The following is a 14396-nucleotide window of genomic DNA, read 5'->3' as shown; positions in this document are numbered from 1 at the left end:
AACATGGAAGATTATAACATTGGAATAGCAAGTTGCTGGTCTCTCACTCTTGTTACAGGAGCGATTCCTCTCTCCCCCACTAGTAAGACAGAATCTGTCTGAGAGAGTAAAGTGCTGGGTTCTGGACTCTAGACCAAGGTCTCTTTGGGGGCTTTAGCTATTGCTTGCATGGTGTTAGGGGTGGGAGGGAGGGGATGTCACTGCTTTTGTTGGTGCAAGCGGAGGGGAGGGTTGAAGCTTCTGCTTGTGCATGGGGGGGTGGGGGGGTGCTTTGGGGTTCTGATGTCTCTGTCGTTCATTCTTTTTTTTTGTTTCGTGGATGTCTGTGAAGAGTAAGAATTTCAAGTTGTATACTGTATACATTCTCTGATATTAAATTGAACTATTTGAATTTGGTAGGTGGAAGAAATGAATTTCTCTGACAGACAGCCAGTGCGGGCATGGGCTGAATTGTTCCCTTCTGGAACCATTTTACTGCAAGTTACTGAGCTAGTATCAAGAGGTCTGATTATTGATTCTGCTCAAATCCCACATGACAGATGGGAAATTTAAATTTAATAAACATTTTTGACATGAAAAAGCTGTTAGCAGTAATTCTGACAATAAAGTACTAGTCTGTTGTAACTAAAATCCTCTTGATTTACTCCTCTCAGGGAAAGAAATTTGTCATTATCACATGTTCTGATCATGTGTAACTCCAGACTCCCTCACTTCCCTTTCTCTAGTACTAACCGACTTAACTATTCCTGAAGAGGCCCTCCGAGTTCCACTTCCCTTTCTTCCACTTCCCTTTCCCTCTCCCCCAAACTGCTCCCCACATTGGTCTTTTCAAGTCAAGTTATACTCTTAAGCTTTGAAAAGCCATGCACCAATGTAGCCTGTTCAGAAGTTTTAAAATACTTGATGCTTACCCGAGTATTTTTGCACAGTCGTCATAATATTTCATGGAATTTTTCACAAAGCTGAATCCATTGACATCACAAACATAGGAATGTCCATTGGCACGCAGCAGATCAAAACCACAGACTGTTTGCTGTGCAAAGCAAAAGTGAGCTTGTTAACATAAATCAATGCAACCTGCTTCAAAGCATTAGAAATCCTCTATTCTCCCCCTCCCCCCCCACCTTGCAATCTCCAGGCACAGAGCTCGAAAAAAGCGACGTAACGGACTTTTAACATCGTAAACCAGCAAGTTGTTTGTTATCTCTCCCGCTCATTGGAAAATAGAATGGAGTCACCTCTTTCTCCCTTATTAGGAGAGAGAGAGCCAGCAGCATGTCAAATTATCGGGTGAACAGTGTAGTCTTTGGGGTAACTGCAAGTCTGTGTCTTTGCTATTGCTTTGCTCACGCTTGAGTGCTGGTAGCGGGTGCTTGCCGGTGGGGGGAGGGGTGTTGTTGCTCGCTGACGCTTACGCACAGGAGAGAGAGGAGTGGAGGGGGATCTTTGGGGGCTCTAACATTTAACTGTCATTCATTCTTTGGGGCACTCCTCTGTTTTCGTAGATGGTTGGGAGGAAAAAGCATTTCAGGATGTGTATTTCTCTGACAGTAAATGTACCCTTGAACCTTCTATTTCAAACACGGTCCTTGCTGGGGATTATGATTCTGTTGATTCTCAGTTGACATTTGGTATCTGATCAAATTGAATCCAGCATCCTTCTGAGCCCAAGTAGATCTCATCCCTGTTCACCATCCAGAAGCAGGTACTGGACAACAATCTGATTTCCCCAAATTCCAGTAATTTCTCCCACCTAGCTCCTTCTCTTCTTCCATTCCCCATTCTGGTTACCCTCTCACCCATTGAAGATGCATAATCCAACCACCAAACAAATCTTTACCTCTCCCCTACTCTACGCTTTCCACAAGAATCGCACTCTGATTCCCCTGTTCATTCATCCTCCCCCTCTAACCTCCCACCTAGCACTTAACCTAGCAAACATAAGAAATGCTACACTTGCCCGTTCACCTCCTCCCTTACCTCAAACACTACTTACAGGAGAGGCAAAACTTCACCTTTAAAACTGTTGGTGTCACTTACTGTATCTGACGCAGCCTCAGCTACTTTGGTGAGACCTGATAGAGTGGGGGACCGCTTTGTCAAGCACCTTTTCTCCATCCGTAAAAAGCAGGATTTCCCTATGGCCAACCATTTGAATTCCAATTCCAAACCTATTCCAATAGGTCAGTTCATGGCCTCCTCTACTGCCATGATGAGAACACTCTCAGATTAGAGGAGTAGCATGTCATATTCCATCTGGATAGCCTCCAATCTGATGGCACAAACATCAACTTCTCTAACTTCCAGTAACTTTTCCCCTCTCCTTCCAATCTCCACTCTGGCTCCCCTCTTACCTCTTCTCTACTCCTTGCCTATCTACAATTTCCCTCTCTTCCATGGCCCACTCCCCCCTCCCATCAGATTCCTCTCCTTCAACTCTTTATCTTTTCCACCCATTACCTCCCAGCTTCTCTTTTCATCCCCCCTCCCCCATCCACTTATCATCTTCTAGTTTATACTCCTACCCCTACACCACCTCCTTATTCTGGCTTCTTCCCCTTTCCTTTCCAGTCCTGATGCAAGGACTCAGCCCCAAAATATCTGCTGTCTATTCCTTTCCATAGATTCTGTCTGACCTGCTGGGTCCTCTGATACCTGATTGTGTGGAGCAGCCATGATTGGCATAAAGCTAAAATGGGAAAGCCTGGTCCAAAATTATTCTTATAACAGATTTCAAAAAAAAAGAGTTGAGTTTTAAATGGTGAAATGGCTGCAAGTTATGTCAGAATGGGGTTAAAACAGGAAAGCATTCTGCACCAAAAATTAGGCACATTATCTTAACACTGGGGTCTAGGACACCAGGACTCAGGAATAAATAGGTTTGCATATGGATTATCCCATACATGAAAATTAAAGGCATTGCTCTGAAATGTCATTACAATTTGGCATATTTTAATATGGTAAAACTCCAATAAAATGGCACTTTTGGGGCACTGGTAATTCTGAACTTGCAGATTTTCTAGATGACAGGATATTACCCATATTGATACCCAAAAAGTACTATTTTATTTTTCACATTTCACGGTAGTATAGTAAAACTTTTTCCCCCAGAGAAACTGTTTAGTTTAAAGGGTGCAGGAAATATACATGCACTTTGGTTCCAAGTTTCTGATTCCTGGTGTCCTTGATACCAACCACAGCTCTGTAGCCCCTTCTGTTTCTACTCTGGATGACTGGCTCACATACCAGACTAATGAGTGAGCCAGATGCCAAGCGATTAAGTTTCCAAACAATAAAATCATACCAAAGTTTTATTAATATGGTATTTTTTGCAACTAATGTTGAACAGTGCTCCCTGCACTACATTTTCAACTAACCTTAAAAGCTACACACACTTTTCTGGCAACAAGCTTTTCCATAGCTGTCAACATCACAGGATAACGAATCTCTTTTCCTTCACTGTCCCGTTCCACTTTCCCGTCCAGGGCTGGAGATTTGCGAGCCTCGGCATGAGCATAGTCAGGACCAACTGTGTATACCTGCAAGGAGAAGTATTATATTTATTTCATGCACCCACACTATATACAAACCAGATTATTGCAGCACACAGAAACTCAGGGGATGGGAGAGGGGGAGAGGGGGAGAGGGGGAGAGGGGGAGAGGGGGAGAGGGGGAGAGGGGGAGAGGGGGAGAGGGGGAGAGGGGGAGAGGGGGAGAGAGGGAGACACACACACACACAGGAATTCAGCAGGTCAGGCAGCATCTATGGAGTAGAATAAACAGTCAATATTTCAGGCCCAGACCCTTCATCAGTTCTACAATAGTACAACTGAACTCAACAACTGATGTATCTCTCCATAGATGCTGCCTGACTTGCTGAATTGCTCCAGATTATTCATGTTCCCTCTTTACACTATTAGCTATTAGCGAGCAGGTCAGGCTACATCTGGGAAAGAGAAACAGAATCAATTCAAGTCGGAATTACTGGAATTCGATGAAAGGATGCCAACTGGAAACGGTAACTACATATCTCTTCCCACAACTGCAGCCTGACCAGCTGAGTATTTCCACCATTTTCTGGTGTTTCTTTCCAGCATCTGCAGTTTTTTTTAAGCTAGTTTTTTTTTTATTTTCAGCTAGGAGTCAGGCCATACTGACTACGAGTTCATTCACAAATACAAAGTAAGGATGTGCCTTAGGCTTCATCATGCCCAAGAAGAGTGACTCTGGAACCAAGAACAGGCAAGATATCGTGGATTAGGAACCAAAGCACATGGCTCAGTCTCACAACCACTCGTTACAAAGCACTTCTATTCTCAGCTACTAATCCTACCATACACAACTGTGAAAAGACTAGTTATATTTGGCACGTACTGCTAAATATTTAACATTAAGTGTTAAATGTTGATATATTATTTGTCAAGGATTGGAAATTATGAAACCTGGTCTATAATGCATTGACCACAGATCAATGCATTATAGACCAGGTTTCATAATTCACATTCACATCCACCCCCACAGTGCTTGTTCCGCCAACTAAATTTATCTACATCTGTCCCTACCCCAAGGTAGTGACTATGATTTCCAGATTTGAGGTGGACGCAGACCTCTTCACAGGTATGCCCAGGTACACTGCATTCAGTTGAGCCATCAGGGCACTCCTCGTTACACCCATTAGTAGGCACTATAGCCTATATGGCAGGATTCTGACCCTGATAGAAATATTAATTGCAAACAAAATTGTTTTTCCTCTTAAAGGCAGGGGTAAAGTTAAAGGAGCTCCTGCATGATGGTCCCGAGCAGTAACATATAACAGCTTACTGAAGTGTGCACAGCACCTTTACATCTGTCCCATCTGTTGGCATGAATTCTTCATAGATGTATGAACCAGTCTTACGCACTGTACTTTCAGGAGAGTACACACTGCTCCGACTCCCAATCTTAAAAAAAAGCAGATAAGTAAAATTAAGTAACATCAACAAGTCAAAGTGGGACAGCATGGTAGCACCACAATTACTGTAACAGTATTACAGCCCCAGCAACATCAACTGGGGTTCAATTCCCGCCGCTCCCTGTAAGGGGTTTGCACATTCTCATTGTGACAATATGGGTTTGCTCCTGGTGCTCCAGTTTCCTCCCACATTACAAAAATGCACGAGGTAGGTTTAATGTGTTGTGGACATGTTACATTAGCACCAGAAAAATAGCAACTCTTGCAGACTTCAAAGCAAAATGCATGCTGATTTGATACAAACCATGTATTTCACTGTATGTTTTGATGTACATGTGATAAATAAATATTAGTTTGTTCTTGTGCTATCCAAATCAGAAAGTACTACAGACAGAAAGGAGTTGTACATTTTAAAAGAGGGCATGCAAGGCTAACAAGGAGGTGCTTAATAAAAGAATTAATAGAACAAGATTTTAAATATAGCAAGACCAGAGAATAGTGCAGAACGTTTCAGTTTGTTATGGCAAATACTCTATACTTATCAGGCCACGTAGGAGAGGAATTGCCCTAGCAAAGAGAGATTAAACAGGTTGGGCTACACTGGAGGCAGTATCACTGACGAACTTAACACTGAGGGGACTTGATAAGGTTAATGTACAGATGACATAACTTTTGGTTCCAGAGACCCCAACCAGAAGTAAACTGCAAATTAAGAGATCAACCATTGAGAACTGAGAAGTAGAAAAGAATCATTGAAATTCCATATCCTTGAAGTCCATGGAGGCTCAGCTGCTGGTTATGTTCAAAATACAGTGTGACAGATATTTAGGTTAAGAGAATTAAGGGATATGGAATTAGTACAGGTCGGGGTGGAGAGACAAAAGATCAGCCTTTATCAGTCTCACCTTTCCCAAATCTTATTGGGTCATTCTTCCTTTAGTGTGCTTTATATTAATGCAACTGGATCTAAGTTTAATGTCTCAACCAAGAACATATGATTTCCTTACGTTATTGCATTGTAGTATCAGCTTCAATTATGTTTTGAAGTCAGTGTTTATAGCATAGAAACCAGCCCATTCAGCCCAACTCATCCACACTGACCAAGATACCCATCCAAGCTAGTCCCATTGCCTCATTTCCCTCTAAACCTTTCCCATTCATATACTTCATATACTTCCAAATGTATTTTAAATATCATTATTGCACCTGCATCAGCAACTTAGTCATAAAGTCATGAAACAATGCAGCACAGAAACAGACCTTTTGGCCCATCTAGTCCATGCCAACCTACACCCAGACCATAACCATCTATATCCTCCCAACCATGTACTTATCCAAACTTCCCTTAAATACTGAAATCAAACCTACATCCACTACTTCCGCTGGCAGCTCATTCTACACTCGCACCACCCTTCGATTGAAATAGTTCCTCCTCAGATTCCCCTTAAGTAATTCAATTTTCACCCAGACCTGTGGCCTCTAGTTGTAATCACACCCATCTTCAGTGGGAAAAGCCTGCTTACATTCACCCTATCTGTACCATTCATAAATTACTATACCTCTGTCAAATCTTCCTACATTCTCCCATACTCCAGGGAATAAAGTCTTAACCTAATCAAACTTTACACACTTTTATGCCTTCTTTGTATTATTTTTGGGAATATGGGCAGTGCTGGAAAGGCCAGCATTTATTGTCCATCTATAAAGATTCTTGTAATGAAATCATTTATGTATGGAACACCCAGGTTTAGACCTGCAATGGTGAAGTCACTTTAAGGATTCCACAACTTGTGTTATCAGCATTATCTACTTATTTATAATTTTTTGTATTTGTAGAGTTTGTCTTCTTTTGCACATTGGTTATTTGTCAGTCTTTATGTGTACATTGTCATTGATTCTATTATAGTTCTTTGTTCTACTGTGAACACCTGCAAGAAAATGAATCGCAAGGGTGACATACATGTGCATTAATATTAAGTTTATTTTGAACTTTAATGAATGATGATATATTGCCAAGATAATATACAGCAAGTATTTCAAGGGATATCTGCAACTGATATTCCCGTGCACATGCTGCCTTTGTCTTTTCTAGTGAAAGAGTTCACATGTTTGGAAGATAACGTCAGAAAATATAGGCATGTAACTACACCACATTTGGAGACAGCCACATTGAGGATACAGTCTGCCTATGGCATGAGTGAATGTTCAGGTACCAATGGGTTGTTAATCCAGTTGGCTGCTATGTCCTAGATTACGTTGAGTTTCTTGGAGGTTACCAGAAAACTCATCCAACACACTAGTACCTTGAAAACAGTGGAAAGGATCCAAGAGGCTAATTATTTTCTGCAGAAAACTCAGCCTCCGATCTGCTCTTGAATCTACAAACTACAGTGCCTATAAAAAGTATTTCCCCCCCCCCCAAGAAGTTTTTATGTTTTATTGTTTTACAACATTGAATCATAGTGGATTTAATTTGCCTTTTTTGACACCGGTCAACAAAAAAACTCTTTCATCTCAAAGTGAAAACAAATTTCTATGAGTTGGTTTAAATTTATTACAATTATTCTGAGGATCTGAGGCCTCCAGTCGGAGTTGACAGTGGATATTGCATTCTAACTGTCTAGAGACGCAAATCTGGGCAGTACATTATGGGGAACAAGCTGTTGCCCATGTCACAAGCTCTTCCTCTCCATGCATCTGAAGAACCCAAAGGAACAACAGAAACCAATAGTTTGGTACCAGTAGCATCGCAGAAGTTGCCAATCAGCATTAAATTCAATGTAGGACTGCCCTAGGGACTCTAGCTCCTAATTATTCTCTCAGGATTTACTCCAAAGCCTTCCCCATGAGTGGGTATTGCTGCAAGGCAGTGGAGGTTTGAGATCAGAATTTTCCTTCTCCTAGATAAGCTGCCAACCACGGCTGACAAGCCCCATTTGCCTGAAGTGACTGGTTTTAAGGCATCATTAACCTACCTTTGCCCTTCTCCTGTCAGTAGGAACAATTATTAAACACAAAATAATTGATTATATAATAACTCACCTTTTTCAAGTATTTAGTAGACATACTTTTGACAGCAATTACAGCCTTGAGTCTGTGTGGATAGTTCTGCATTAGTTTTGCTCATCCAGGCATTGCAATTTTTCCTCATTTTTCTTTACTCCCCATTCTGTTCAAGCACTGTCAGTTTGCATGGGGAGGTGAGTGAACAGCCCTTCTCAAATCCAGCCACTAATTCTCAGTTGAACTGAGGTCTGGACTCAGTCTTGACCACTCCAGGACATTAACTTTGTTGTTTTCAAGCCATTCCCGTGTAGCTTCGGCTTTATGCTTGGGGTCATTGTCTTGCTGAAAAACAAATCTTTTTCCATGTCACAGTTCCCTTGCGGACTGCATCAGGTTTTCTTCCAGGATTTCTTTGTACTTTGCTGCATTCATTTTAGCCTCCATCTTCACAAGCCTTCCAGGGCCTGCTGCAGTGAAGCATCCCCACAGCATGATGTAGCCACCACCATGCTTCACAGTAGAGATGGTGTGTTTTTGATGTGCGGTGTTTGGCTTATGTTAAACAGCATTTAGTCTGATGGCCAAAAGCTCAATTTTGGTTTCATCAGACTATAGAACCTTCTTCCAGTTGACTTCAGAGTCTCCCACATGCCTTCTGTCAAACTCCAGCCAAGATTTCATGTGAGTTCTCCCCCTCCCCCCCAATAGTGGCTTTCTCTTTGCCACTCTCCCATAAAGCTGTGACTGGTGAAGCACCCAGGCAACAGTTATTGTATGCGCAGTCTTTCCCATTTCAGCCACTGAAGCTTGCAACTCCCCCAGAGTTGTCATAGATTTCTTAGTGGCCTCCTTCACTAGTCACCTTCTTGCACGGTCACTCAGTTTTTGAGGATGGCCTGCTCTAGGCAGATTTACAGCTGTGCCATTTTCTTTCCATTTCTTGATGATTGACTTAACTGTACTCCAAGGGATATTCAGTTATTTGGAAAAAAAATTTTAATCCGTCTCCTGACTTGGGCTTTTCAATATCCTGTTTGCAGAGTTGCTTGGAGTGTTCTCGTTTTCATGGTGTAGTTTTTGCCAGGATCTTGACTCACCAGCAGCTGGTCCTTGCAGGTACAGGTGTATTTTTGCTACAATCAATTGAAACACCTTGACTGCTCATGGGTCTCCAAAAACAGATCTCTATTTAACTAATTACGTGACTTCTAAAACCAACTGGCTGCATATTAAAGGGGGTGAATACTTAAGCAATCAATTATTTTTTTATACTATTATTTTTCCCTTTACTCTACCGTTAAACTGATACATCTGACTTTAGCTTCTCATTCTCAAATTTCAGGGTGAATTTGATCACATTCTGATCACTGACCCCTAATGCTTCTTTTACCTTTAGCTCTCAAATTTGCTGGGACACAGCATTAATTTTAATTTAGATTAATTTAGAACACTTTGTAGAGATCTGTTTTCACTTTGACACGAAAAGTTGTTTTTCTGTTGAAAAGTGTCAAAAAAAAGCCAAATTAAATCCACTGTGATTCAATATTGTAAAACAGTAAAGCATGAAAACTTCTGGGATGGTGGGGGGGGCAAATACTTTTTATAGACACTGTATGTTCAGGAGCGCACTCACTGAACCAGATTGACATATACAGAAAGGAAAGTAATACAATGGCTCTCTTTCTCAAGGGAAGAACATGGAGAGGAATTCCAAATTTTTTTGACCTTTCCTTTTAAAAGGAACAAATGAAAAATAACAATCTGATGTACTACCTGAAAACACAATAGAGGCTGATTTAAAAGTAACTTTAAACAATGGAACTGGAAAAATATTAGTGAAAATAAAATTCTTCAAGGCCATGGGGAGAAAGCAGGGAAACAGGATCAACAGGAGAGCTCTTTCTTAAGGATAGGATAGAAATGATAGGTCAAATGGCCTCATCTACGTTTTGCCTCTAGATACAAGCAGCAATGGTGTGTATCATCATACCTTACGGAAAAGCCTCTGGCTCCCTCCACCAGCCGACACAGGGTAGTAAATGTACACATTATGGTCTTCAGCACTCACAGGTTTTTCAACAAAGGGCTTCTGGAAGATTTCTCCATTCACTTCTACATGATCATCACCTTCCACCAAGTTACACTCTGTGCAGGTAAATAAAACACAAGAGCAAGTGATTTATCTCAGGGTTTTACAAATTTTAATTAATCTGAAAGGAAGAGGAAGCTTATCTATCAAACATGTCCCATTTTGTGTTAGTCAGGTCACCCTGACCCCTTTCCACCCATGTCCAATGCCATGTGATATTCTGTAAAAAGCAGAGGGTTACAGCCAAATTTGATTTTCAAACAAATAGGGAAGATTATTCTACCATTTTCTATTCAGCATGCAAATAAATATTTTAAAATTAACTCTGCCAGTGGCTTTAAGTCTTAGCAGCATGGTAGCATAGTAGCTTTACAGTACCAGGGTTCAATTCCTGCCACTATCTGTAAAGAGCTTGTACGTTCTCCACGTGACCATATGGGTTTCTTCCAGGTGACTCGGTTTCCTCCCAAATTCCAAAGATGTACGGTACAGGTTAGTAAATTGTGGGCATTCTATACTGCTGCCAAATGCGTGATGACACATGCTGGCTACTCAGCCAAGCCTCAATGATTTGATACATAACGAAGAATTTCACTATATGTTTTGATGTACATTTGTGACAAATAGAGCTAATCTACTTAGTCCAAATGCAGCCTTTCTGAATACCTCTCTCACCATATTATAGGTTGAAAACTCCTGCAATTATGGTTTCATACTTATAATGAAAAAAGAGCAATTTCAGCCCACTGGGTTCATAGTGGCTCTCAGTGAAGTTATCCTATCAGTTCCATTTCCATGCACACCTACGGCTTTCTCGCATGACCATCAACTGGTTTAGATTCTTTCTACCTTCAATACAGGGTAATTTAGAGTAGCCAAGCAATCTATCAGCACATTTTAGCAATGTGGCAGAAATCCACAGCGTCAACAGGAGACCCATGCAGTCAAGGAAGAACAGGCAAACTCAACTGACAGCAGCCAAGGTGACAGACCTATCAAAGATACCTGGAGTTGAGGCAGCAACAGGTCATCTGTGGGAAACTTTTTTACGAAAGAAACAATTACTGGAGTTTGGTAATAAAGCTCAAAGTTTACATACAAAAACAAGATCTTACATTCTTTTGGATAATGGTATGGAACAGTTTGTAACTCGGCATCCTAAACTATTGGCAACAATTGGCTAAAAAAACAAATGGAATTCATCGTTCTAGGCAAAATCAACACATTATATTACAACATTACACCCATCTAGTCTCAGAAGATTTAATATTAATCTCAATAAGATTAAAAATTGTTTATTGTCATTCTTCAGTGCATGGGTACAAAGGAGAACAAAATGATTGTTACTCCAGATCCAGTGCAGCATTAAAGAAAACCATAATAAGCATTAAGAACACAATAAATAGAAGAGCAACCCTATAAAGCAATCCTATAAAGCACAATGCACAAATAGCTGTAATATACGGACTGATTTTATGTGCATACTGTAAAGTGACACTAAGTGATATGCATATGGTGATAGTGGGAATGGGTTCCGAAAAGAACAATAGATCAAAGAACTAAGTTCATTTAAACTAAAATAACAGACTGAACAGGACTGTAAATGTTGCAAAACTGACTAGAGAACCACAACAGCACTGCAATTTTACGTTGTATAAAGTGTGTATAAAACAATACCAACCATCAGGTCGGTCTGGATCACGATTTAACACTGCATAACGAGGAAGATCTATTCCTTCTTCCTGCAAAATTCGATAGACTTCTCTCCTGCAAACATGAAAAGAAACTAATTCTGATGCTTAAATTAGGCATTAAATTAATGCAGAAAACAGATGTTAATGCCTTACTAAAATCCATTCACTTTACAAATTTAAACATAGAAACATAGAAACATTGAAAATAGGTACAGGAGTAGGCCATTCAGTTCTTCGAGCCTGCACTGCCATTCAGTATGATCATGGCTGATCATCCAACTCAGAACCCTGTACCTGCTTTCTCTCCATACCCCCTGATCCCTTTAGCCACAAGGGCCATATCTAACTTGCAAGTATAATAATGATAAAGGGGAATAAAAAGATGTTGGAAACATAAAACATTATAATAGTAGCAAAAAAGTCATCTTTGTAAACAGAAATTACTTTAAGAATCTCTTATGTTGAAAAACACATCTCTCATAGTCCCAAGTCATTATAAGCACAAAATATAACCAGTTTTCTTGTGATTTCGCTGACACCATCTATATACCTCCTACAATTCTGATAACTTCTGATAAAATTATAGAGTCATAGAGTCAGAGAACAGCACAGAAACAAGCTCTTTGACCCATCTAGTCCATGCCATAATATTAATCTGTCTCATCCCGTCAACCTGCCCCGGACGACAGCCCTTCACGTCCTTCCCATCCACGTACCCATCCAAATTTTTCTCGTGTTGAAATCAAACCTACATCTACCACTTCTGCTGGCAGCTCATTCCACACTCTCACTACCCTCATATTCCCCCTTAAACACTGCAGCCTGACCTCTAGCTCTAGCTTCAACCAACCTCGGTGGCAAAAGACTGCTTGTATTTTTCCTATCTATATGCCTCAATTTTATATACCTCCAGCAAATCTCCACTCAATCTTTTACATTCTAAGGAATAAAGTCCTAGCCTTTTCAACTCTTCCCTATAGCCCAGGTCCTTAAGTCTTGCAAATTTTCTCTACAATTTTATTGACATTTTTCCTGTAGGTAGGTGACCAAAACTGCATACGATACTCCAAATTAGGTCTCATCAATGTCTTATACAACTTCAATCTAACAACCCAACTCCTGTATTCAATACACTCTCCACTCAAGGAATGATGGACCTGTATTCCCAGATTCCTCTGTTCTACCACACTCCTGCTCACTGTGCAAGTCCTATCCTGGGCTGTCCTCCCAAAGAGCAACATCTCATGCTTGTCTGCATTAAATTCCATCTGCCATTTTTAGACCACAATTGCAGCTGGTTCAGGTCCCACTGCAGTCTTTGATAATCTTCCTCACTGTCCGTCATCTGGATATCCAGCATCTGCAGACCTTCTCATGGCCATTAGCACCTAATATTTACTGGAAGAGTAATTCGGCCGCATCACTTTTTTTAGACTGTAATGAACAAAATCAGCAAAGATACCTATTGTCTTCATACAATGTTGCCAACAATTACAACCTCCAAATCTTCATTTTCAAGATGACTGTCAATACCTTCAAATTCTTTGTAGCTCCTTAACTTGACGAAGTAGTGGAATAGCTTCATTTGCACTTTTGTTCATTTCTGGCCATCAGCGACAAAAATCACTGCATTTTGAACACAAGCATATGCAACTGAAGCTATTTAAAAAGTTCACACGTAGGACGGTGTGCTGTCTAATGGCCACACTAGTGAATGTGACTGATGTTCATTAGAAACTGTTCAGCAACAGTCTCCTTCCCCAATTAAGCAGCATAGTGTTCCAAATAAACAAAAGGAATCCCAGCTACTTTCTTGCTTGGTTTTTGATCTTGTCCCAAATAACCAATCGCTCAATTAACCAGAATCCACTGTAATTATATATCCAGTCCCTCAGAATACCTTCCAAGTTCTTACTTAGGTATCTGAACTCTCTTGTCCATTAGGTATTCAGATAATCTGTATTTTCTAAAGCTTCTGTTTGAGAGGATTCTTGATGCAGGTTAACAGATGGGCACTGCCACCTCGAGTTCACCTGCAGAGGGACTAAAAATCTGAAGCAAGACTGTAATAATCATTATTACTTGAATTTTGCAACAGGAAATCAGCACTGCGTTTTCTCAAAGATGGTCTTGAGAACAAAGATGCGCAATAAGAATTGCTGTCTTTAACAAGGAAACTGAAGATCTGGTTGGCAAATCCATTAATATTTAATAGACACTGATCACATGCTGTTGCAGAACTGGAATGAAGCAAAGTGCAGGGTTCAGGTGAAGTGCAATTAGGAGGCAACGGTGAATTCAAGTGGTGTGCCTCACTTACACTTACCTTGCTGTGAGGGTATAATTATAGTGATCTTTATATGGGCAGTTCTAATTGGAATTGGTGTCAGCCCTGGCTTCAGGGGTTGTTTAAAGGCTCAGCAATTAGTGGATTCAAATCCAGCATAAAAAAATCCAGACTGACATTCCACTGTAGTGCTGAAGAGGTGCTAAACACCAGAGGCCTTCTTTCAAACAAGATAATTAAGATTTCTCCAATTTCTCTCAGAAATATTTCAAAGCTGGTCAAGATGATTACCTTCCTGGCCAAAATCTACTGCTGTTTTTAATCATGTTGTTGTTGTCTATATTAAAAATGACAGTGTTTCATAAGGCA

The 14396-nt window shown here is 40.6% G+C and overlaps 1 protein-coding gene across 11 annotated transcripts in view; it reads right to left on the bottom strand.

Moving 5' to 3' along the window:
* ppip5k1a (diphosphoinositol pentakisphosphate kinase 1a) overlaps window positions 1-14396 on the bottom strand; it is a 254160-nt gene that overhangs the window by 179996 nt on the left and 59768 nt on the right. For all 11 annotated transcript variants that reach the window (XR_009507178.1, XM_059945947.1, XM_059945943.1 and 8 more), the window contains 5 exons: window positions 11728-11813; window positions 9948-10102; window positions 4839-4940; window positions 3378-3539; window positions 912-1033 (listed from right to left, as the gene is read on the bottom strand). Coding sequence is in view for 10 of the 11 variants with exons in the window: in XM_059945947.1 (XP_059801930.1) it covers window positions 912-1033; window positions 3378-3539; window positions 4839-4940; window positions 9948-10102; window positions 11728-11813 (627 nt within the window). In the remaining variant the exon portion in view is untranslated. The remainder of the gene's footprint in view (window positions 1-911; window positions 1034-3377; window positions 3540-4838; window positions 4941-9947; window positions 10103-11727; window positions 11814-14396) is intronic.

This window comes from Hypanus sabinus, chromosome 21, assembly GCF_030144855.1.
Source record: "Hypanus sabinus isolate sHypSab1 chromosome 21, sHypSab1.hap1, whole genome shotgun sequence".
NCBI classification, from domain to species: domain Eukaryota; kingdom Metazoa; phylum Chordata; class Chondrichthyes; order Myliobatiformes; family Dasyatidae; genus Hypanus; species Hypanus sabinus.
This window is presented reverse-complemented; position numbering and strand designations above follow the sequence as displayed.